Source organism: Neocloeon triangulifer, unplaced genomic scaffold, assembly GCF_031216515.1.
Source record: "Neocloeon triangulifer isolate White Clay Creek 2 clone unplaced genomic scaffold, ASM3121651v1 ptg000003l, whole genome shotgun sequence".
Lineage (NCBI taxonomy): Eukaryota > Metazoa > Arthropoda > Insecta > Ephemeroptera > Baetidae > Neocloeon > Neocloeon triangulifer.
In genome coordinates this window covers 8,935,947-8,961,969 of record NW_026775546.1, presented here as the reverse complement: position 1 = coordinate 8,961,969, position 26,023 = coordinate 8,935,947, and the positions used below count along the sequence as shown (strand labels likewise).

Below are 26,023 nucleotides of genomic sequence, written 5' to 3'. Positions count from 1 at the left end.
TTTTATTGCTAATCATTATTGACTTTTATTATAATTTATTTGTATAATTTTTCAATAGTTAAACAATAATTATTATTATGCATATTTTTTGTCATTAATATATAATTTCATTCCAATTAAATTAAAAGTCGAATAATGTATGTCATTTAGATATAAAAATAGATCTAAAAATGTCAGAAAAAAATTTAAACTTTTTCAATGTATGAAGAGACAGAAATTACATGCTTAGATCATTAGTGGAAAACAATTTCAAGCACGGATGATTGGATATTCTGCAATTTTATATGGAAATGGAACTGACTGTAATTAGCGAAAAAGGTAGTGAGCTTGGGTGCTTCAGGGGCCAATCAGCAAAAGCGGGGAAGCAAATCTGGCTCCATCAGCATCACTCCTGCTTCCCACACGTCCACAGTCAACGGTAGAAACTCTTCTAAGCTTGACGTACTGCAAGAGGTACTTCACGTGTAAAAATAATATTTTTTCAATTTAAACAATTTCTTTGTTTTCTTTTTGTTACTTTATTTGCAGAGAAATGGAAAAGCTGCAATTCATCATTTATTTTTTCCTGCTCTTGAAGACAATTTCATCCGAGAAAGAGGGTAAATTATAATTCTTTGATTTAATTATTGCACTTTTGTTTCAATTTCATTGACAGGTGAAAATTTCCAACTGGATGGAATGAACCCACCATTGACAAAATGGAATTACTTCAAACCGCAATATTTAGCTCCTAAGAGCTTCGCCATGCCTCCGCTTGCTCTATTTACAAAAAAGCTGCAAATGTTTCGAAACCACGCACTGAAGAGGGACAAAGAGGTCCCATTTGAACTTGTTGTTGATGGCACAAATTACGAGGAGGTGAATAAAATATAAATTTTGGAGAGCAAGAAAATAAACTACATGTAATTGATCAGAATTAATAAGATATTTTTATTAATTACCATACACATATATATGCATAGTTCATTAAGTTACAAGGCTAAAACTACTTGTTCACAAGATAAGTGAGCTCCTTTTCTATTCTTCAGTTTAAAGCTTAAAAATGCTATTCGTATTTCATTATAATATATATTATAGTCTAAAAAGTAGCTATTTCTTTGTAAAGATAATTTTTTTAGCAACCACATTTTTTACTTAAACTTTCACAACTCGACAGGAAGATTCAGAGTATTTTGCACAAAAACAAGTTCAGATCACATTAAATAAGTATAGAGTTTAACTAAAAAGTAATATCTCAATCACTGATCAATTCACCAATTTGAGAGAAATTTTAAATTTTTGTGCTTTGACTTCTAGATTTCGGGCATGTTTCATACTGAATTTAGCTGAAAATAAACAGAAAAAGCTATGGAAAATAGCTACCTGCAATGGCAGTCTTATTAAATTTGGGGTTTATAGTAGACTATGAGTGATTACTTAAAATTAAAAAGATGAAGGAGGATATGTTTGGAAATTATTTAAAAGGTGGTGAGAAAAGCTTTGAAATTTGAAGGAAAAAGGAATAATATGGCAAGATGGGATTTGAATTGGTACGCTCCTTATTATATAATAATCTCTCAGACTACCATAATTGTTAACAATTAATTTGGAAATTTTTAAAATCTCAATACTTGCCTACAAAAGACCATCAGACATTGATTAAAATTGGCTTGACTGTTTTTGGCAATAATTTGAAAGACCAGATTTGTTATTGGGAGTGCCAATTTTGTACAATGTTAATAGGTGGCCTCAATTGTCTAAAATATCCTTCCTCATATCTATCAAGAAAATTTTATTGCTGAATTTGAATTTTTTATCAAAGGCAGTGCACTGTTAAACTTGATCTAGTCTAATTTTAGCTTGTAAGTTTCCACAAAAAGAATCAAAACCCAGAGTGAAAATTTCTAGAAAGCACAAAAACCACCAAAAACTTCAATTTCTTGTTTCAAAATTAATCATTTGCATTTAAGGCACATGGCAGAAAATTTAAAATGGCAGTTTATTTCTTTTCCTCCTGGTGTTCCTTTAGGCGAATCAACATTTAAAAATTGAGTTTAGTTTCACAATATAAAATCATCTGTTGGCCCTCCAACCACACGTGTTTAAGTATATAATTATTATTAAATATATCATCCTAGCGATGAGAAAAAATAAAACTTGTCGGGCAAGAGAATAAAAGTAATAAAAGCGAACAATAAGAACCATGGAATCGCACGTGTAAAAAAATAGGGCAGCTCAAAAAGTCTGGTGTGTGTACAATAGTAAAACGGCTACAACGTAGAGAAAAATAAAAGTCCGGCGCGCGTCGGACTGGAAACAGAAATCTTGTGCAAGAGTCCTATTATCTGCGTCAAAAGGTGGGTCTCACTAGCCTACAATATGGTGCAGCCGCAGCAACACTTCTGAGGGTAGTCTGGAGCGTAGGCCCTGTTTTCAAAGCCGAACACAAAGAACGTGCTGTTCTTGTTTTTCCACCGGTAGTGGATTTCGGTGACTGGAATTATACGCACCACTTGTTTCTGAAATGGACGAGGCAAAAATTACAATTGTGGCTAACAATAGAGAGCCGAATTAAAAGCTCAAAAATACATTTGGAGCAATAAAAAGTCAATGAGCTCAAGAGTTTAATGGTTTGGATTAGAATCCCTCCGTTTCTTGGGAGCCCATTGGAAAAACTTGAAAAAGCAAAGCAAGAAAAGTTCAAAATTTAAGTTATATTAATTCAATACTATTTCTTGTCATTCAATTTTTAACTAAGAAAATAAAGACAAAAAAATGAAGAATTTCATATTTATAGAAAAATTATGTGGTACAATTTAGTTGAAAATTAAGCTTAATTTTGTTTTAAATAATAAAGTACTAAATTACAATCTTTTTGATCAACGAAATAGTAAATTGTCAATTAGCAATAAAGGGTAAAAGAAATTTATGCTGAATTTTTTCAATTGTCTTCTGCTTCTCCTAATCGAATTGTTTCTCTCACCTGTCGGATGAGCTTTTGGTCTGCAAAGGCCTGAGCGTGGGCATGAACGATTTGCGTCGAGGCCATGTTGATGGTTTCGTCTGGAAAGTGGCCGATGGGCAGCACCTGGTGAGCTTCCTCTTCAAACGCCACCTGCCCGGAGACTGATTTGACCAAGTCCTCTGGTAATGAGAGCCGTTCCACAATGTGCTCGGCCGAGTTGACTTTCCAGGAGACGGTCAGTTGAATGAAGCACTGAATTTGACCGTAGTTGTCACAAGTCGGACAGGGAACTCGTCCTTTGGCGTTGCATTTCAAGCAGTCCTGAAAAAGTACAAAATTTCAATGTTGATTTTGTCTAGATAAGATTTTTAAAAGGAATTTTTATCTACTTTAAAAAAATTTATATATTATTTTTTATTTAGAATGCAACAAATCTATGAAAACAATTATTTTCAAGAATAGAATAATATTTTTATAATTTATAAAAAATTATATAATATATTAAATTTAAAAAAAAAAATTTGGCTCTAATAAATTTTTGTATCTTCTTCCTTCAAATTTTTTGTTCTCAATTTTTCTCATCATAAATCATAATTTTTTTATTTTAACAAACTGGGAAATTCTGCTACTTGTTGATTTCAAATTTTTAATTAAATCTATATAAATTATTTTTTTTATTTAAAAATTAAACCGTACTTGTCTTCCATGACCGTGGGTGGAGGAGTGGCAGTAGAAGCAGCGCTCCTTGTAGCCGCTGGTGGACTTGCTCCAGCCGTCCCCGTGACAAGAGAGGCAGCGCACCCAGCCCTTGCCATGGCACTCGGCACACAAAAGTGAGCCGCCGCCTTTGCACCGGTGGCAAGATTTGACAGAGGCCGTGTGTGGCACAGGGATCAGTTTGACCTCGTCTTCGAACAAGGCGTCAGGATAGACTTCGATTTCCCACGGCAAAGGGGGCGCCCCGTTCTCTATGCCGTCCACCTCACCACCACCGTAGGGGATGTAGGCCCAGGAGGTCTCTCGTTTTTCAGTGAAAGAGTGCAGTTGGTACTGAAAATCATAAATTGAAAAAAAAATTAATTTTAAATTTGCAGATTTTTTTATTAAGAAAATCTCAGCTGGAAAATGTAATCATTGTTCAATTAAATGTGTTACATAATTCAATAAAAAATATTAAGTCTAAATTTGAATTGTATTTAATTTATTGATTTAATTAAAAGAAAGAAGTTTTAATGGAGTTGTATATGAATGAATTAAAAAAAAATCTTACATGGAAAGCTGAGGAGTAGTTGATTTTGGTGATGGCCATTTCTTTTGCAGCATCTCTTCCATAGCAGCAGTGTTCAGCCACGAGGGAGAGAAGAGCCGTCCTAGCCTCTTGTTCTGTGACCTGAGGACAGTTGGGCAAAATGTCCCTGTTGCTAACATCTGCGTCCGGAGATTCCATGTCGTAGAGTGGTGGTGGCACACTTACTGCAAAATTAATAAAATTAAAAATATGATAAGTTTTCTTCCAAATTCCACCTATCATGTCTCAATTGAATTTAAATCTAAATAATATTGCCAATGAATAAAATCAAAACTAATCGCGTCACTTTTCAACAAAATTCAATAAAAATTATATTAATTTCAAAGAGATAGTTAAGAATTTAATACAATTTATTAATCAGAAACAAGCTTTCGGCTCTAAAAAAATTAATGCTGCAAATAGAAAGGTCTGGATATTATCTGCGGAAAGCGAATAGCAAAACACAGCCCGCGAGAAACAATTAATAATCGGCGAGGCGGTTAATCAAAAAGTCACTCGCGAAAGTGAACAGAATGCAAAAATTTATACTTACTTGCTTCGAACGAGACGGTTTCGTAGCCAATTACGTTGTCCATCAGTTCTAAGGGGGGCGCCGACGGAACGGATTCATTTTCGTCCACGTCCACAATGTGTCCTGCGAACAGACAAGAAAACAAAATTTAATATAAAAGAAAAAGAATTTGCGTAAATGAATTTGTGCAGAGATTCGACCCAGATAAGGAGAGAGGCCTTTGCTCTCTCGTCAATAATAATCTCTTCGCCCTCCATAAAGTCATTTAACTTTAGAACGCCATTGACCCTTATTTTCGCAACGACCCCTGCCAGGCAGGCAACGGCGAGATGGGCAATTTTGGCTTTCGCTTTATAGCCCTCTTGCGTTGGGAGAGAGAGAGAGAAAAAAACATACGGCGCCGTGGTCTGCCGAAGTCTGAATAATTAAAAAACCGTGACGTTCAGAACGTTCTTTTTTCTACTCCAATTGAAGTGGATGGTAAAATCCTTTTAAGGAAGATAATTATTATGTTTGGATCATAAGGATAACATTGCTGACCTGAAAAGGTTGGAGTTTTAGAAAAATGCACCCCTGAACTAAAAGTTGTTCATTCCAATCGTCGTTAAAAATTAGAATGCAACAGTTATTTTGAAGTAAAAAAATCACTTATTTTAAAAACAAAAATTCCGAGAAAAATCGTTATTTTAATTTAGAACCAAGGTTTTAAAGAAAAGTTTGCAATTTCTGAGATAATTCTAAAATTTTGGCAATTGGCTTTTAAAGATTTAAAATCAGGAATTACAAATAAAAACAACAGAAATCAAAATAAATCACCTACGAATCGAATAAAATGCGATCTTTAGATGTTATAAGAATAAATTAGAATTAAAAGTTCGTTAAAAAAAAACACTTATTGAAAAGGGTCTCTTTTTCTAATTTTATTTCTTTTCTTCTAAATTTTGTCACATTTACTTCAAAGAAAAACCTATCGAATTTTGAAATTAGAATCTTTATTGTCACTAAAATTTATAATTTTGTGTACAACTTTTAGTACTTTGAGGGCACACGTGGCTGGCCTCAATGGTCGGTCGCCTTTAAGGCGATCGGAAGCAGCGAGGACAAAGAATGGCTGTTAAAAAGGATGCAGGCGCGTCTTAAATCACCCACCGGCAGCGTTTTACGAGCAAACTAGCAACTCCGTGGGCGGCAGTGTGTGACAGCAGCAGCGACGGAAAAACGTGAAAATTTTTGGTGCAGCACACATGGCCTGATAAAGCTGCTTTTGTTGGGGAACACACGAGGGCAAACCGCACCAAAGCAAAGCATTCCGGGCATTTTGGAGTGGCGCCAAAACAAGTAAGACTACTTGTAGTCGGTTAATTTGGACCGACCCGCCGCCGCGACCCGTCGCCGCAGCGCCTGCAGCTCAAAAGTGCACCATCGTGTGTCAAAGAAAGCTGACTGGCCATTTTTTGCATAAAGAGACCCAATTAGGCTATCTCGCATCTCTAGAGGTGCTGTTGAGGAATAATGGAACAGTAATTGGTCTTCTCTATACCACCTTTGGTAATTGTTCATTAATTGAAAAGGCAATCATGCAGTTCAAATTGAGAAGTCAATAAATTAAAAATATAAAAAATTGAACACAAAGTTCGCGGTTAATTTGACTTTCTTATAACTCTTCATATTGCATTCATTGGTGGTGCCGTTTTGTCTGTTTATTTATAAAGATGTTTCCAATAATGCAATTTCTGCAACTACAACAATAATTGTTAATTTTATATGGGGCTCACTTAAGTGTTACATTTTGTAATTTATTTTGCAAACGGGAAAAATATTATTTTTCTTTTTAATTCAAATTCCTCATTTTGAAATAAACTCCACGACAAATAAACTGAATCAGATTGTTCATTTACGGCAAATTTATTGAAATTTAGTGAAATTTTGAGGGGAAAAAATTAATATAGATAATTTATCTTGCTTAAAAAAAAATATATCAAAGCTTTACTTAACCGGTGAGCTCTTTCTTATTTGAGGATAAAAAAAATTACAATTAAATATTTGTTATACAAAACTAGACATTAGTTTAACATAAGCATGGTAAAAAAATGAAGTTCAAATTTTAGTCGTACTACAAAAATCCGAGACGTTTTTTTGTTATTTTGAAATGGCAATTAACGAAATTAGAACTATCTGATCGATCAAATAAAAAACTCCAGCACACCGAATTTCCTGTTTTCTTTAAGTACTTTTCAACTCTATAATTTTAATAGTTTTTGAGGAAACAGTTTTTAATTTTAATTAAAAAAATATTAATTATTTTAAATTCAGCCAAAAAAAAACTAGCAATTTACTGTCAATGCATCAGCTATAAAATTTAAATGCATAATATTTTTCTCTTCTTGGCCCAATTTTAGTGACTCTCATTTTGTTCCCCCTGCAGATTTCAATTAATCCCCTCTCTTAAAAAGATCCCTTGGCCCGCGTCGTAAATGGATTTTCCGGTGCCAAAACGCAATTAGCAGCCCGCCAAAGTGGAATCCGTTGAAAAATGCTGTTCGCCGATCCTGAGAGGCAAAGGGCTTCGCTTTGTGTGGGAGACAAGGGTGACACCGCCATGCAAACAAAGTGATTGATTGCGTTCCTGATTCTAAATTCGTGTTTGGCCGGCACGCCTTTGTTGTGTCCGCCGTTCGCAAACCCTCAGCGCGGAGAGGCCGGACCAAACGAGAGTGAGATCGGCCAAAACACGGCTCCTTTTATTTGACTTTTTGCAAATGGCGAACATCTGTTCCCCAAGCAAAGACCCCGAGGGAGCGGTTTTGCCTCGACAAAATAAAAAGAAAAAAAATATAAGGGCAAAACGAAACAGAGGCACTTTGCCGAAGATCTTGTTTCAGGTAGAAATAAGACCGTCTAGACGATATTTCAGAATGTATCCTTACAAATATTGAAGAAAAGGACAATCCTATAAAATGACAGTATGTTCCTTAAAATAATATAATATATAAATACAGATGGTCCGGAAGGTCTTTTAGATCAATTTTTCTTCACTCTGAATTTATTCAAGCAATATTTGATCTTTGAAAATCATGCTATTCATATCAAAACATAGGAGACTAATTAATAAAAATTAATGTAGTAATTTTACGCGTTTTTTAATTTGGGCAATATTTCAACTATTTCGTGGAATTCTATTGATAATCTTATTATTCTTTTTGCATAATTTAATTTGGACAATAACATTGTTTCTGTTTGAAAATACTTTTAACAAATTAAATTAAAAACTTCAAAATTATTATTTTTTTATGAAGAAAATTTTAAATTTTCAATTACAGTACCGCCTCCCCTTGAAAAATCAATGCCATCATAAATTTAGGAGGAGGATAGATACAAGTATTACCGAAATATATTTTACTTATTCATGTTTTATATATTTTAACAAGACAAATGATCAACTAAATAAAGGTTTATTTTTATAGATTTTGCTTCAAAACTTTTTCAACTACTTCAATCAAAATTTAAGCATAAAAACCTACCCCTAATATTTGAGGGGGGAAATATTTTACAAATAATTTTAATTCCCAATTTTTTTTGAAATTTTGACATTCACTTTTTTTGTAGCAACTTTTTTGAAGGAAAAGTCCCAAATCCAGAAATTTACCACCAACATAATTTTTTCCCCATCAAAATTTATGTTGTTTTTCCACACTATATCAAAATAATATGGCATTTCTGGCCATATTTTCCAGTCCCGAAGCCGCAAAAACGCGTTTTTAATCTTCCAAATCGTCTGTCAACTATAAAACAATTTTATATTCGACTCAGCCTCCAACATCAGTCGCAGCCCAATCAGCAAAAAAACTCTCCCTCATGAATAATTCGCAACCACGAGACGAATCTGCATAATTTCCAGGTCAGGCTGCCTTTGCAGCTTCCTCGTCGGCTGATAACAGAGGGCAGAAAAGAAAGGGCGGAAAAGCGCGGTGCCAGAAAAGGGCTGCGTGATTAATGGGCGCATCATGAAGTTGAGCGAGAGCGAAACGGCTGCGCATTTCCTGCAAAAACGCATCCACACGCCAACGGCAGAGGCCTTTCTCCTCTTTTAATCCCGTGGTGCGAAATAAAAATGGAAAAAAAAATAATAAAAACGGCCCGTCCGAGGCAGCGAGAACGGACGGACTGTGAAGAGGAGGAATGAAAAAAGAGGCAGATCAATAAGAGCGAGTGACCCGAGCATTTTTCATTTCCAGCAAAGCCCTGCTCTTTCGATTCAAGATTTCATCTCTGGCCGTTTATTTGGAGGAGTTCGTAGACTTTTAAAAGTGTCGTCGCAGCCCGAGATGTTGTGGATTAGATCAACATTGAGTTACGAACTGATGAGAGAATTTATTTCTTTGACGCAAAAATATCACGTGAAAGTTTCTAAAAGTGTCCACCAACTTTTGTAAGAAGGTTTTTCAATTATCCAGTAAAATTGGCTTGAAATTAAAAAAAAATGCAAATTCAACAAATTTTTGGTGTCTTTATAATATCTAAAATCTAGTTCATCAAAATCTTATTGTTAGAAGCGAAGTTGGAAAAAATGTCTCTTCCAGTTTCGGTTCCTAATTCATGGATAAAAAAAAATACAAAAATCAGCAAAATTGAAAAACCATGCCTTTAAAAACAACTGTTTTTTTTTCTCTTACTTTTTTTCATCCAATCAATTTGATTTTCAGTCAATTTTTTAAGAAGATATTTCTCTAATCTTTAATTCTATGAAAAGAATTTCTAGAAATTTGTGACTTTGAACTTCAAAATAGTTGTTCGAATTATTTTAAATATTGATGAATATTAAAAACATACTGTTTTGGTTTATTCTTCAGAAATATAATTAAAAATTAAGCTTTATTCACAGAAAAGCAAAAACTGAATGAAATTCGCCCAAAAAAACTTCATTCTAAGTCTCGCCTAAACAAATTCCAGCAGACAAAGGAACAAATGAAGTTGGCGAACGGTTGATTACCATCTGCTCAGCGTACAAAGGATCCAGATTTATCCCCACAGCAAACAGTTTTTGACCTTCAAAGACACACCGGACTTTTGGTACAAATAAGCAAGCCGAGTAGTGCATTTGTACGATCCGATCGCGAGATAACGCGAACAACAGTCGGGCACCGCGGTTATTGATCGCCTTGCAAGAGCAAGCGAGGAGTCGCTATGAATTATGAATTGCCCACCAAATGACAAACACACACAGCTAGACAACCCAATTCCATCAGCCAAATTGAAACGTGAGCTTCTCCGCTCGCGTGCAAAGATAAAAAAGGGAGGACGAATTGCAGAAAAGAAAAACTCTGCTCGGTCACTTGACAAATTGCGCCGCTCTCCACTTTTTCCTCCAGCGACTCTATTTCCGCACTCTAATGGCCTCACTTTTTCTACTTCAAGTACCTCATTTCTCCAAATATATACACCCAATTAAACTCCAATTAACAAGAATGAGAGGAGTAGAAAGTTCTTAGGAGTTTTCCAATTACAGAGTTGTGTTAACTTATTTTTGTACCGTAAATGGATCTTTATTTTCTAATTTATGATAGTTACAAGAACTTCAATTGTTTGGATCTTTTGGTAGATTTATCAGTAAAATGTGTGCACCTTTTATCTAATTTCTCACAAAAAAACTTTGAATATTGCACCTTACTTTGGGCAGAGATTGTATTTAATTTAAATGAAAATTTATTTATAAATAGAAATATCAATATTTTTGAACCAGAAACGTTTCAAATTCCTTTTTTTATCAAACGAATCATCCCTATTCAGGCCTAACTTAATACTTTTTATTCTTGTGTACATTTTAAGTTGAAAAATGGTTGTAAAATTTATAATTTTGCAACCCCATCGGAGCCTAATAAATCCCAGTCGCGGTGAATCAACGTCGAAACAGGTCTGGGGCTTTTCTTAAACCTGCGCAGCTGCCTCTCCTTCCTTTTCTTCTATTTCGCTGCCGAGATTGGATAGGTTGTGTTTTAGGGAGTGCGAAAAACGTAATCCGAGCAAGATTGTCTAGCCGGCTGCTAAATTGCACAGAGCAGCTTATAAAATAAAAAAAGGGCGGCGCCAGCTGCGAGAGATTTCCCAGCGGAGGCCCGCAAGTTCGCCACCTTTTAAAACGAGTTTAAATTCGCGTCACGACGACGAGCAAGTGGGAAAACAAAAAAAGATATTATGGAAAAGGGACGGGTGCTTATTTTGCCCCCGCGTCGAGCCACAAGTGCGTTTCAATGTTTCATAACGTGGAAAAATGCTGGGCACCATTTGTTGCACCCGTTCCGACCAAATTGCGAATATTGTTTTTTATCGGTTGCAAAAGCTATAAACTATACATACTTGACCTAGTTTTTCTATGCGTGAATTTTATTTACAATGTCATTGAGAATTTTATTTTTAAATACTGAGCAAAAAAATTTAAAATTGATTAGTAACAAAACTAAATTCATTACAATTACATTATTTGATAAGGCATTCCTTTTTTTCGAAATTTCTATTACAAAAGTTCTAATGCATAGCAAACCCTGCTCGTCCCGAAATTATGTTGGTACACTGCAGCCGTCAGAGCCATGGGGCCTTATGGCTCTGGGAGGTAGACATCTTTTTTTTTGGCCAACATAACAGAGCTGATGAGAAGGGTTTGATGCATAGTCCTGGGGGAATTAATTATATATTGAGGTGAATTATTTAATAAAACGCCAAAGACGAGCAAAGAACTTACTCTATGATAATATCATAAAATAATTTTCTAAAATTCTGGTTTTATTTCAGAATTAAACCTAAATTTATAGCGCCACACTATATTATATCATGGATTAAATTTTAATAGTCCTGAATTTGCCTACAATATTTTAATTAAACCTCGAACCTGTTTCGTTAGAGCAATCAAAACTGGGGCTAACAAAACAGGTATTTGACAAAATGAATTAAATTTTGGTTTATTTCAGAATTAAACCTAAATTTATGGTGCCACACTATATAATATTCCTTTTCCTGTATCAAATTTTAATAAGTCCCTTAAAGCTAGGGTTAAAACGAAACAGGTGACTTACAAATTTGAAAATACTAGATATTTTGAGGTAATTTTGATTTAAAATCTAAAATTCAAGTTATATTCGCTCCAAAAAAGCTGCTTCTTTTTCGTTTATTTACGCCATTTTACGTTTAATATACTCTTTAAAAATTTAACAATTCACAGAAGACATAAAATATTATCAGTGTAGCTGAGAACAATTAAATGAAAATAATTGAAAAAGTTGATATCCAAGTAAAAAAACCTATTGGAATTTCTAAATATTTCATGTTATTTAAATTTAAACGGTTTTAACCTAGTTTATTTATGGTTATTTCTGCAGAATTTTAGCCATCTCTAGGCCAAACACGTTTGGCCGAGCGCATACGGTATGCTAAAAAAATACACTCATCTTTGCGAATTTGCATGAGTACGTGAGCAGGCAAACGACACACAGAGGCAAGGTGAGGTCGTTGGCAAAAAGAGCAACGTGTCTGTCGGTGTTTGTGTAGGGCATCCCCTCAAGAGGGTATACGCGTGAACTTCTAGCACTTTTTTTTTCGTTTGTTTCGACGAAGACAAGACGCCACTCGTCACGTGCATGGAAGTTAGTGTAATCCGCTTTCGGCTTAAAATGAATGACGTACAACATTGTATACGTGTCACTTCGGCCCCTTGCACTTTGTTGTGCAAAAAGAGACTAAAATAATGGAATTATGCTAATACCAGGGCGTGTTTTTATCCGCCTTGGCCGGATGAGCTTCGGTTTCTGCGAAAACGCGAACGGGTCGTAAAAGTTATCTCGCGCGCGAAAAGGCGCCTTTTTGGCATGGCTCGCGAAAAGTTTGCTTGTAGTATACGAGAATGTTTTTATTGCTCGGACAGTATGGACCAAAAAAAGTGACATCGGCTTAAGAGACAAACGAAATAAGTTACTTGCTTATCGGAACTAGTTTTAAGAAAAATAAGATATGATTTTGAAAATGTTGAAATGAATTATTTGTTTGAAAGTTTTATGTATTTTTCATATGAAAAATGTGATTTATGAATTTTTACAAATTAGATTATACCGGAAATGTGTTATTGAAAATTTAAAAATCCGCAAATCTCGAAAGGAATGCAAAAAAATTTATAAGATAAAAAATTTTTTAATGAAAAATGAGCACTCTATAACTGCATAGTTCTTTTGAACTAGAAATAGACATTTTTTTTTAAAGTTTATTTTAACGTGAAATTTTAAATAGTCTTTATTTTATTTTCCGCTTTTATTTTAATGTGAAATTTTAAATGGTTTTTATTTTATTTTTTACATTTATTTTCATTTGAAATTTTGAACAGTTTTACAATAAAATGTTATCATATAGATTTTCATAAAAAAAATAATAAATGTATAAACAATCCTCTAATTTAACAATAGAGCTCCAAATTATAATTATGTCTTGCCAACGCTGGATTTTGCTGGATCTTATTGTTTTTTTCGGTCTTCTTATTATTTTCCAAGAATAAGAGTAAAATTAGAATGAATCACTCACCATGACTAAAGAAGCACAATGACGTTGTTTGAAATAAATCTACATTGGAACACATGGGTAACTACGTCAAGAAAAACCATGTGGCAGTTAATAAATGCTTCTTTTAAAAATCCTCCTGAAAATTTTACCACCAGGCTCCTTTATTATAATTATCTCAGATATTTTGTAGAAGAATTTCACCATCGAATATTCATTCATGGCGTATAATTGAAATTCCCGCTTTCCCTCAATGGCTAATTAGAGTTGTTAATTCTTTTGTAGAAAAAGCAATCAAATCCTGCTCACGATATTGCTTTATTGGTAGAAAAAAAGACTCTAATATTGAGAAAAAAACCAATTTATAATTGATTTCTGTAAGAACAAACAGTGATTTTTTTTCTAAATTAAAAAAAAAATCTGAACGAAATACCTTTGCAGTAGCTGCCCCTGCGGGAATAGTTGGATTTGACCGAGTAGGCGCTGCACCTGCGACTGCCCCTGTTATTCATGACGATAGGCAACCTGGACGACTTGGAGAGCGAAAGAAAGACAAGTGTCGGTGAGCGAAAATCGAGAGACGCGAATCTGCTTGTTTCTTGGCGCTGCCGCTCCGGCTGACTGAGTTCGGTGCTCCTCGATGGTCCCACCAGCGCCCATTACCATTAGAACTAGCGAACACACACCCACCCACCCACCCACCCCCCGACCACCCCTGGCTTGCTTTCTGCTGGCTCGCTCGGCCGCCGGAAGAAAAACACGGATGTCGGAATGGACCCGCGCCGCGCACCACGCGATCGATCAAAGATTGATGATTTTTTTTTAAACATTATTCCAGGAAGGATTTTTTCTGAGTTGTAAATTTTCGACGTGGACAGAATCGAGGTTAAGATTATTTGGGGAGTCTGTCCGTCCAGCCGCTCATTAGGGAGTTGAAAGGAGATTGAGAGGTGCATTAGCTTTTGGCTCGCACCTCATTTATTTTTTTAGTCTCGTCATCTGGAATTGTTTTTCTATTTGCATGCCGGCGAGATTTTTCCCCCGCAGTTGTCAGCAAGCGACCGATATTATTTTGTGTCGTTTTTGGCCGAACGCCTAACAGCGGAACCGACTTCGGAATTTGAAATGAGAAATCGAGAGGGCGTAATGATTGGTGATTACGTCGAATCACTTACGAAAGCCATTATTCTGATCCGTTTTTTAAACCAGTATGGAATTTTAACAGGTTCTTTGGCCAAAAATATCGGCAGTGTCGAATTTTGAGTGGATATTTCTCTCTAAAATTGCCATTGATTAAATTTAAAATTTTAATACAGCTAACAATTAAAAGAAACATAGAATTTATTTACTATAATTATAATAATTTTTAAAACTGGGATTGGCGTGAAATTTTTTATTTAAAATTATTAAAATTATTTTTCACAAATATTTGCCTATTGATAACAAAAAACATTGCTACAATTAATTTATTTTACTTTGCTTAAATTTTGAATTCAAAGTGGCATTATTTTTATATAAAATTGAATACCTCGGAATTTTCTGTATTGATAAATAATTAAAATGGATTGGATTTGAATCGAAGATGAATAATTCTACAAGATAAATTAATACAATATTAAAAATAATAATATTTTAGCTTCCACTGGAGGACATAATTAATTTTAACAATTTTTCGGCAAACTCTCGGCTTCGGTGGATTAAAAATCAGCGAGGGCTGCGCAGTTTGGGTCCTCGTGCTTGTCGCTGGCTTAAAATATTTACCGCGCCAGATACATCCCCCCTCGGACGGAGTTGTCCTGCGACAGCAGACCTGCTCCACTTCCGCTCCTCAAAAGATGCGACTATTTTGCGGGCACGCCTGTCGCATTAAGGAAATCTTTGAAAAAACAATCCGAGAAAACAAACATATACAACAACCCACGCGGCCGCAGCATTGCGCACGCATTTGATGCGCGAAAATATTTACACCTGCAAACTTGGGCGTTTTACATCAAAAATAAAAAAAAACGGAAGGGGACTCGTAAAATATTTAAGTGCATCGTATTAGCGGAAAGGGAAGTTCCTAAAGTGGCATTTAAATTTTATTGAGACCAAAAATAAAAATAAAAAACTAATAAAATTGGACGTTTACACTGTAGGAGGATTTTACGAAAAATTGGATTTTTTTAAAATTATTTTGTTTCATTTTTTTTATTTGAAAATATTGTTGTTAAATAAAAATTCAAAAATTGGGAAAAAATTATTTTTATTTAAAACTTTTGTAAATTTATATTATTTAGCCATATTTTCTTCTATGGAAAATTTAACTCAAGATTAATTGAGAAATTATTTTAAAGCTTTACAATAAAGGCAAAAAAGACGAAAATTAAATTCATTTTTTCGTCAAGTTAACAATTTTTAATTTTTGTATGAAGTTCTTACAAATAAGAATGGTTAACAATAAAAAAATAACCCTCGTGCCTAATTTACCCACCACGCTTTTAATTCTAAGCAGTAATCACGCCCTTTTAACCAGATTAAGCAATCTACTTTCTACACGTTCCATTTGCAACGTTTTACGAGCCTCTCGTCGCCATTAAAAAAAAAAGATCGAGCCGGAAGCGTTTTGTATTTTTTCTAACAGCGCCCGAGATTAAATTGACCGACAGGGATTAGCCTGTAAAAAAGCAGCGGCTTAATTTAGAACAGCCTTGAGAGTAAAAATGTCCCGCGAATAAAATTTAAATAAAGAGGAAGCGCACGTGCATCATGTGTGCAATTATGGCCGTTGCACTTGACCAGATTTGCTCATCTCGGAAAACAAGGGAAACTTTCCGGACACGCGGCGGATAATCGGCTTTTGCGCCGTTGTTTTGAGCAGCGAACCACTCATTTTGCACAAGAGGCGAGCGAGCGTCAACTGCTCTACACAATATTAGCTGGTAATACATGGAGCGAAAGAGATTAAGACGCAAAGAGGGTAAAAAAGGAAGAGCGTTCGTTGTCTCTGCTAGGGCTTTTAAGTTAAACCTCGCATTCAAGAAAATAAATATGGTGAATTTAATTTATGAAACTTTCTCTAAAAGAAAAAAAATCAAGTTTAAGGATGGCGGATTTCAAGAAAAATAAATAAATTGCTGAGAGGAAAAACTTGTGTTTGCAATAACAGTCGACGAAATGGATAAATTATTTCTGGTTGAGGCTGGACAGCTTGTGCGGCGACTTTGTTTTGCGGGCTGCATAATCAAATCTTCACCAAATACACACTTGGCACGGATTTCTATTTGCGACGCATGATTTTAAATTTGATTTGAATGCGAAACTATAGCAAGTGGCAAAGAAATCCTTTGTGAAAAATGCTCTATTTAACTTTTTTTAAATTTTTTGCAAACAGCTTAACTAAAAAATTCTGAATCTCTTTTTATAATTTTGGAATCTTGTATCATGATATTTTTTAACAATTACAGCAATTTAATTTTAGAAATTTAAGGGTATATTTGTCTTTAACTGAGGGCAAAATTGCCTATTGGCGCTTAAAAAAAAATTACTTTATAAAGTTTGATATTATTTTTATTGATTTTCAAACATTTTATTTGATATTTAATTAAGTATCCCCTGCACCTGTGGCAACCATATAAATTTCAAGTGAGATTGATTAACTTATAAAACTCGAAAATCTAAAATTTTACACGTCATTGGCAGTTCCCGACTCATATTTGCAAGGGTTCGATTATGCAAATGTGTCGGTTGTTATTTACGTTGCGAAGAGCCCTTTGCGGCGGCCCTACTATATTCATTGTGCTTTGGCTGGTGGCGCGCGCCTTTTTTTTCAGTTGGGCATCATGAAAGAAGTAGGGTAGTATTTTATACTTTTTGGACGGCAGCCACTTTGCTCTCTCGCTCGTCTCCTCCTGACTGCTTCGGAGCGACGTGTCTTGCGCTGTTTTTGAAAAACGAGGCTCATGCGAAAAATAATCTCGCGCCGGCAATCTAATCCATCCATCACCCGACGACCACCTTTTCCACAGCGGCGAATCGATGATTGATGACTTAATGCTTTCATTCTCCAAAAAATAAATAAAGCAAAAAAGAAATGTGGTTTACAAGAATAATATATGTTGTCGGGCTAAAACGGTCTTAATGGCCCCTATTATTATGAAATGGAAATATCGGCCTGCCAAAAGTTGGCGGGCTCAAAATAAATCCACAATTAATTATGTGTCCTTGATGTTCAAAATTTAGCTTTGGCAAGATTAAAAGATTTAAATTGAAGTATTTCTATTTTTAAAAAGTCATTATTTTAATTTAATTTAAAATTTGGAATATTATTCCAACAGTTTAGTTCAATAACTTCTTGAAATTATTGTTATTGAATTTGATTGAAGAAACATGAAAAACAAGACAATATCATGTAAAAAAATTAAATAAAATTAAATTCTTATTAATTCAAAATGTTTAAATTTTCCAATAATTTCTAAAAATGGCTCCGTTTTACAGATTTGATTTGACACTGCCAATAAGGAATTTTTCTGGAGCCCATAATTCAAATCAAATGGTCTGAAAAAGATTTTTAGATGGTTGCTAAAAAACATTATTTTTTTCAGTCAATACCGTCACAAGGGTGGGCCAGGGTTCCATGGGTGTGGGGTAAAAAAAATGTTTCAAAAAAGTTAGCTAGAAATGATTCTAATGGTCTGAAAAAGGTTTTAAAATGGTTGCTAAAAAAAATTTTTTTTTCAGTCAAGACCGTCACAAGGGTGGGCCAGGGTTCCAGGGGTGTGGGGTAAAAAAAAATGTTTCAAAAAAGTTACCTAGAAATGATCCAAATGGTCTGTCAAAGATTTTTAGATGGTTGCTAAAAAACATTTTTTTTTTTCAGTCAAGAGACGAAATATATTTCAACATCAGCTAAATGTCGAAATATATTTCTACATCACTCAATGTCGAAATATATTTCTGCATCAGCTCAATGTTGAAATATATTTCTACATCACTCAATGTCGAAATATATTTCTACATCAGCTCAATGTTGAAATATATTTCTACATCAACTCAATGTCGAAATATATTTCTACATCAGCTCAATGTCGAAATATATTTCTACATCAGCTCAATGTCGAAATATATTTCTACATCAGCTCAATGTCGAAATATATTTCTGCATCAGCTCAATGTTGAAATATATTTCTACATCAGCTCAATGTTGAAATATATTTCTACATCACTCAATGTCGAAATATATTTCTACATCAGCTCAATGTCGAAATATATTTCTACATCAGCTCAATGTTGAAATATATTTCTACATCAGCTCAATGTCGAAATATATTTCTACATCAGCTCAATGTCGAAATATATTTCTACATCAATCAATGTCGAAATATATTTCTGCATCAGCTCAATGTCGAAATATATTTCTACATCAGCTCAATGTCGAAATATATTTCTGCATCAGCTCTATGTCGAAATATATTTCTACATCAGCTCAATGTCGAAATATATTTCTACATCAGCTCAATGTCGAAATATATTTCTACATCAGCTCAATGTCGAAATATATTTCTACATCAGCTCAATGTCGAAATATATTTCTACATCAGCTCAATGTCGAAATATATTTCTGCAACAGCTCAATGTCAAAATATATTTCTGCATCAGCTCAATGTCGAAAAGAGTGTTTGACATGACCAATTTTTGAAAATTTTCCCGTCCCGTTCCCGAATTTTTTTCAAACAATTTCCCTAGTCTAGTCCCGTTCCCGGGTGTGCCTGAAACGAAATTCCTGGACCCGTCCTGAGTCCCGATTCCTGCAATCAGGTATTAATCGTCCAGTTTTCGTGGTATGCAAATAGCACTACTCGTATGTACTGCGGGTTGCTTAATTTATATCAATACCTCAAATTTATAAATATTGTCTAGATTTCTTAATTTATTTATGGTTATGTATATTTTTTTTAAAAAGAAAGTGCGAAAAGGAGTTTGCGATTAGAAAAATATGCTATTCAAAAACTTTTAATTTTGACTTGGCTTGAAAATTATAATTCATTTGACAGAACAGGGAATTGAGAACTGGTTTTTCTTTGCAACTAACTTCAATTTCCTGGTCCCGCGTCCCGTCCCGTTCCCGCTGCTCTTAAAGAAAACGGTGCCGGTCCCGCGGGAAACCCGCGGGGACCCGTCGGGACCGAGTCCCGGCAAACACTCTATGACAAATAACAGATTTTAACTATTTTCAGGTTATTTATCTCGCTGTACGTGAAATTCAATAAGCAATAAAAGCTTTTAAATCAAGGCGCATTCTTTTTACTGCAACCAATAATGAATCTTTAAAAGTTGTACTTATTTAATTTTGCCCAAATCTTTGATCAAATTAATTCAAATTTATAGTTTTTTGTGGTTTATTAAATGAACAAAGCAAAATATTAACAACTTTCTTCAGAAGAAAGTTTAAATTCCAAATCTTAAAACACTATTAAATAATAGAAATATAATCTCTTCAAACTTTTACAAAAACAACACACGACCCTCTCCTATTATATTCTCTAGGTCCATTAATTAGACACTAATTGAAATTCCAAAGTAAACAGAGCGCGGGCCACGGTGACCCAATTCGGGGGTCGGGTGTGTGAAAGGGGGCGATCGAATTTCGCGGGAGCCGAGCAGCTCCTCAAGGAACCGTTTGCAGTGAGCTAATCAATAAATAGGCAGTCCCGGCTGCCATCCCGACAGCGGCGCTCGTTTTGTTCATTTTTTTAGCTCGTTTGCCGACCACACGTGCATGTGCTTCCTTCATAAAAAAAAATCAAAAGACAGCAGACCCGTCAGGCAGAGCGAAAAGAAGGCAACTCCCGATAAAGGAAGAATGCCAGGAAATCAAAGTGACAGCCGAAGCGGCCAAGAAAAAGTCAAAAAGACAAAATTGCGATAGTGTCATAACACAGAACCAAATATGTTTGGCGGTTATTTTTTAATGGAAATTGTATAAAAAAATGATAAATGGAAAACGTTCTGAATAATGAAGCTATTGGTATAATTTCCACATATTCGTAGATCATATTTAACAACGATTTTTTTAAGGTAATAATAAATTTTTTAAGAATATTATTTAGATGAGCAATAATGATGTTTAGGTTAATTTTTTATTTGTTTCTTTAATAAAGTTATCCAAATTCATCGTTTTTAACAAATTACACATATTTTTTACCCTCAGACAAATCAAATTAATTTAATTCTAAATGAATCCACTTCATAAAATTAACAAATCACACTGTTTCTATTCAATTTGATTATTATACTTTTTTTGCGAGAAAATTCTCTCCTTTTTTTATAAAATTTTAACTGAAAAAAATCGTCTCTAAATTATATTAATTTCTAATTTCTGCTGGAAGGTCTTTAGATATTCACACGACCTTTGCAGCCCCTGGAGATGTTTGATGCGCATTTTACGTCACAACCCGGGAGAGCTAATTAAAAATTATTTTCGTCCTCGTCACGTCTTTCGATCTCTCCAGGTATGGCTTTTGTATAGTCTTGCGACGAAATTTTATCATCTTCTCGTTTTACTGCCCTTTCAATTCCGGTCGCTCGTCGTAAAAGTGGCGCGCGTCTTCGCTCTCGCAATAGCACCACCACGAGTGACACACTTGACGCCACATTTGCACACATTTCTTCTCTCACAACAAACACTCGCCCTCTTTTTCTCCCGATTCTTTTTGTGCAAAACGAAGGAAGAGTGTTTTTGTGGCATTCTTGTGCGTTGTTCACACGCAGTACTAAATTTATCAACCGCATGTTCAGGGAGAGTGAAAAAAAATTGTGAAATTGGTAAAAAAAATTACTTTTACGGATAAATTTTGTCGCGTGGAAGAGAGGAGCGGAAAATGGGTGGAAAATTGGAGGTAACTAGCGCAAGTGCGCGTAATTGATGGCCAACTTGTTGGCTGGCAAGCGTTCAGCATTTGGTATGTAAGTTTGAACAATGCCTTTAAGCATGGAATTATTAATATTTCTAAAGTATGAATTCATTAATTTTGGGCGCAACCATAGAGGGAAATAAATTTAGGCTTCATCTGCACTTGAGTAGATCAATAAAACCTGAATAAAATATTAAAAATGCTTTCAATAAATAATTTCCCATATTAAATTTTCTAAAACTTCTTTCTAATTAAAAATTGCTTGGAGCTTTTCTTTTCAAAATAAAAAACAAAGCATTAGAAAACCTAAGTTTATTATAAATTTAAAATAATCCTTTCTCTTGATTTTTATGCATTTCTCCGATTGATTTTTTCTGCTTTTCAGCATTTTTTTTTTAACATTTCAGTTTGGCTTCTAATTTCACAAGTTTAGCTGATTTTATCAGATTTTATGAATTTGAATGTCTACGAGAAAGAGAAAAATAGTCTTGTGACAAAAATTTGTAAGTAAAATAAATTTTATTTAAAAAAACTGGCATTTTAGTTTTAGTCTAAAACAAGCCAGTCCACGGTCTTCAAATTGACTAAAGCAATTACGAGAATAAGATAATTTGATACTCCTTGCAACAAGTGCGGCGGCAAATTTAATCTCGCAAAAGTGCATTGCGGTTTGATACTGGACAAAAAGAGCAGTGTTTTGGGCTCGGACGAGCAAAAGCACTACTTGTTTATTTCGTTTTGCGAGTCCCTTGTTGCCTGAGAGACGATACAAAGTTGGGTGGATTAAAGAAGGACGCAGGCCCGCGCGTTAAGTCGATAAACTCGCAGAAGCGCCAAGTTCAAAACCAAAGGAATTCCTTCGGATATAATTATAGAGATAGTTTGAAATTACATGAAAACGTCCAATTACGGAAGTTTCAGCACAAAGAATTCATTTGAAAATAATTTTTTAAAATAAAACAGTTGAATTAGTTGAAATATCATAAAAAATCAAAACAAAGATTACAAAAATTGAAATTCAAGGCAAATTCAACAAACTTCTTCAAACTAATTTAATTTTTTGAAAAATCAAGGCCCAAGTTTTCTTTGCATCAACAATGCCTCAGATTTGAATAAACTTTTAGACACTTTTTGATGAAAATCTTTAAATTTGAGCCTCAAAAAATTTTAAAGTTTCAAAAGTTTTAAGAAATATTTACAAAATCTGAATGATTTTTTCGTTATGAAAATTTTTGAATGAAAATCAGATTAGGGCAAAAATTTCAATAAATATATTCAGCTTTCTCTTTTGGAAATTGATGATTTAGAAATAATTTCGGAAGAATTTGAATGATTTTGGTGCTTTACCTTTGTAGTAGCGGACCATGTTTCTCGGGGGTGTCCTTTCGGTGCGTTTGCCTTGCACAAATTGAAGACGGATTCGGGAGTCGGTTGGGCGGGCGGGCTGGCGGGCGGCGCGCGGCGCGGGGGATGGAAGAGTGCGTGAATGGCCTGCACGCACCCGCGCGCTCCCACCCCAGCGCCGGGAAAGGGCGGAAAAGCAGTGGCGGCGCCGCCAAAGCCGCCTTTACTCTTATCCGCGCGTCCGAATTTGCATCGAATGTGGCGACTTGCAAACACACTCGACACTGCCCGCTGTCATTGCCAACTCTAAATTTAGGAAATTATTTTCGGGCGCTCATCTTCGCAGCTTTTTGCGCTTATTTTCGGAGACACAAAGGGTGAATGGAGCTTTTCACGATTTTATACACGAATTTTATACAGAGAAATGATGATGATTTTTCTTCCCTACGGATTGTAAATTTTCTCTAAAAGGATTTGAATGATAGCAATAAGTTGAAATTTTATTAAATTAAAAAAAAATGTTCACTCATTGTTAAGAAATCATTATTAAATTTACGCTGAAAAAATTAAATAAAAAACCGGATTTAGGCATTAAATGTTATATGTTTTTATGGTATTTAAAATTATTTAATTTTTTTACTTTTAATTTCAAACGGATTTTTAAAAAATCAACCCCATTTTCAATCTTCCTTCTAAACTCCTTCTAAGTTTGCTACTTTTTCTATTGCAGCAAAAAAAAACACTATGAATTATTTGGTTTGGCACCTAATCAAGTGGTAAATTTTTTATTTTGGCTTTTTTTCAAATTTCGATTAAGAATTATGTTCCAAAATATATAAGATAATATATTATGTAGTCGTTTTCAAGTAATTCTCTCTGTAATAATTAGCAATTTAATAAAAATTAAATTATGAATATTAAAATTAAAATAATGCATTATATATTCTGAGAAGAAGTTTTTCTATCATAATCTTGCCAAGAATGTACACACATAAAAAAAAATTCATAACAGCTTTACTAATAAACAAGATAACTCTTTCGTCTCTAGTTTAAATCAGAACATTTCTCAGAGATAATCGTAATTGAGCAAAATATTTATAACTAAATCTAATTTTTTGATTTTTTTCTTCTTAAATCTACTGAATTGAATTTTTATTTTATTTTTTAGACAATATTGTTGACAGAACTGATCAAATATTTAAGAATTTGTCCTCCTAATAATTGCTTTAATTTAATGATTAAATTAAAAAATAATTTTGGTTTCTATTTCACTCACTATTCTCTCCAAAGTTAGTGTTTAGGTTTCATCAACCAACATGTTAATTTTTTAAATTGTAATTAAAAATATTATAAATTACTCAAAGTAATTAGGGACTTATTCTCCAGTAATTCACGTAGCTTAAACCTTAAACCTAATTTCTAAAATAACAAATAAATTTTTTTTCACAATTGCAATTTGAAATTTTTCACTCTTAAATTTAGTGTCCAAAAGAGGTAAAAATTTTGCACCCAGAATCGCCACTGGTGCCGGTGATATATGATATTTTGCTGATAACGCTTGGCTTCACGCATAATTTGGCAGCGGATTTGGAAGCGCCGTCTGCAGGCCTTTATGGTAAATGGATTCACGCGTCGCGTTTAGCCAAGTTTGGTGCTCGACTCGCGCCCGCCACTTTCTTTGACGCGCAAAAACAAGACTCGAGCTCGTAACTCGAGGGTGTAAACACCATAATTTTCGGTCTTGAGAGCAATTCTCGTGCCAAATAAATAACTTTGAATTTATGCTTACCGTGGAAGTTGGTTTTGGGAGGGCGGTTTCCGTGCCTTGGAAGGGTCCCCGTTGCAATTGGGGCGCTCGGCTTGAAATCCTCGGCGCACTCCAGCGTTGGTTCCGTCGTGTCCTGCTTTTTGCCCATTTTCCTGTGTAAAATGGTAATAATAAAATTCTAAATTCAATAATTTATTCATGATAAAAAAAAATAACTCTTTAAAGGAAAAAGCAAAATGGTAAAAAAAAAATGGATAAAATTGTATTGTTAAAATTAATGTTTGACTTAAAAAATAATAAGTTTAGATTTGTTATGTATCATTAAAGGAAATGTTAGTAAATAGAACATTAAAATCAATACAAATTTGCAATAAATTAATTGTAAAAAATTTAATTTGTTTCATAAAATAATTTAAGTATCAAGTAACATGATTTTATTTTTAATTTTGTGTAATTTTCAATGACATGACAACAGTGACAATCATTTTTACCAAGAAAATATTTTAAAATGAAATATTTAGCACAAAATAATGCTCATTCAGTTCACCAAAACAGACAGAGATGCTGAAATCGATTTACAACCCACCTGGCTAATTGACGTAGTTTTCCAGGTCGGCGCCCATTTACGGGGTGGTTTTGTGTGAAATGCTCAGGGTGCGAGGGCGAGGGTGCAGGGCAAAAGCATCGACGGCCTTCGAGTCGCCTCCTTACATTGTTTCTCGCTTAATTTCGACTCTAAAATCAAAATTTCTCTCTTAAAACTTGGCACAACTCGAATTTTGTTTATTTACTTACATTGTTGCCAAGGTAACGCAAGTGGAACGTTTTTAGTAACACTCAAATCAAAGTTATAAATAATCTATTAAAATATTTTTATCATTTTCAGCTAATTAATTTAAAATTTGAAACATTTATGAGCTCAAATTTTGAGTTGATTTATTATTTTTGATTTCAAATTTTATATCGATGTTAGATTTTGTTGGCAACCTTTGGATCTAATGGGCCAATAAACAAGCTAAAAAAATCCTTTTGATTTGCTGCCAGTTGTTGGCAAGCGAGCTCGTTAACAACCCCTCTCTGGCCATCTGTTGGTTCTTCCGAGAACTTCACGTTCTCCGTTGGGTCATTGATCGCGGTGCCCGCGGATGCAAATCGATAAGCAAGAGTGTGGTGGTGCGCCAGCTTTTGGTTCCAAAAGGTTTTGGGGATGAGAAAGGAAAACACAGAAAATACCAGAAACCAGAAAAGGATGGAAATATTTCAATGGTGAAAACTTGAATCGTTTTGAATAATAAAATTCTTTGAGGAAAATAAGCGCATTAAAGTATAAAATACAAAAGAACTCCTTTAATCTTAAATTTTCCTATGATTAAATTGATTAAGTAAAAATCAGGTGGATCGATAAAAATTCGCTGAGACTGTTGAAAATATAATTTGAAGCATTGTGAAAATCGTGAAAATGATTATTTGGCATAAATCGTAAATCATATATAGCTACAGTTTTTGTTTATTCATCGCAATAATCATTAGTCAAATTCCCCTGACAGCTTTTAAAATATGCGAAATATTTCAATTATCTCAATTCTCGTTTCAACAAAAAAATTTCCCATTCTATTACATCCTATCATTAGAAACAATTAAGTTTTTAAATATCGTTAAAAATCAATTAGGATCACACAAAAACTTTATTGCGTATAGCACAGGATAGAAAAATGAATTG

The 26,023-nt window shown here is 34.3% G+C and overlaps 1 protein-coding gene and 1 long non-coding RNA gene across 4 annotated transcripts; one reads left to right on the top strand and one right to left on the bottom strand.

Moving 5' to 3' along the window:
• Positions 1-399: 399 nt before the first annotated feature.
• LOC132205664 (uncharacterized) lies at positions 400-908 on the top strand. The gene is made up of 3 exons (XR_009442717.1): positions 400-453; positions 529-599; positions 656-908. It is a non-coding gene; the product is annotated as an uncharacterized LOC132205664 (long non-coding RNA).
• Positions 907-25,079, bottom strand: LOC132205662 (protein SSUH2 homolog). Of its 3 annotated transcripts, XM_059634894.1 has the most exons (7): positions 24,890-25,079; positions 24,325-24,455; positions 4,786-4,887; positions 4,215-4,417; positions 3,641-3,994; positions 2,963-3,265; positions 907-2,498 (listed from the first exon to the last, which is right to left on the bottom strand). In XM_059634894.1, the coding sequence occupies exons 2-7, from the start codon at positions 24,449-24,451 to the stop codon at positions 2,352-2,354; spliced, it is 1,236 nt and encodes a 411-aa protein (XP_059490877.1). In that variant the 5' UTR covers positions 24,452-24,455; positions 24,890-25,079; the 3' UTR covers positions 907-2,351. The 3 variants fall into 3 exon arrangements, with proteins under 3 accessions (XP_059490877.1, XP_059490879.1, XP_059490878.1); XM_059634896.1 differs by lacking the exons at positions 24,325-24,455; positions 24,890-25,079 and adding an exon at positions 22,539-22,728; XM_059634895.1 differs by lacking the exons at positions 24,325-24,455; positions 24,890-25,079 and adding an exon at positions 13,733-13,903.
• Positions 25,080-26,023: the final 944 nt, after the last annotated feature.

What these genes read in the sequence shown, in the direction of transcription:
- LOC132205662 (XM_059634894.1), bottom strand. Translation starts at nt 24,451, where the DNA reads ATGGGCAAAAAGCAGGACACGACGGAACCAACGCTGGAGTGCGCCGAG. An exon ending in TCCCAAAACCAACTTCCACG is followed by an intron (nt 4,888 to 24,324) that starts GTAAGCATAAAT and finishes GTCTGTTCGCAG; the next exon opens with GACACATTGTGGACGTGGAC. An exon ending in ACCAAAAGCTCATCCGACAG is followed by an intron (nt 2,499 to 2,962) that starts GTGAGAGAAACA and finishes CGTCCATTTCAG; the next exon opens with AAACAAGTGGTGCGTATAAT.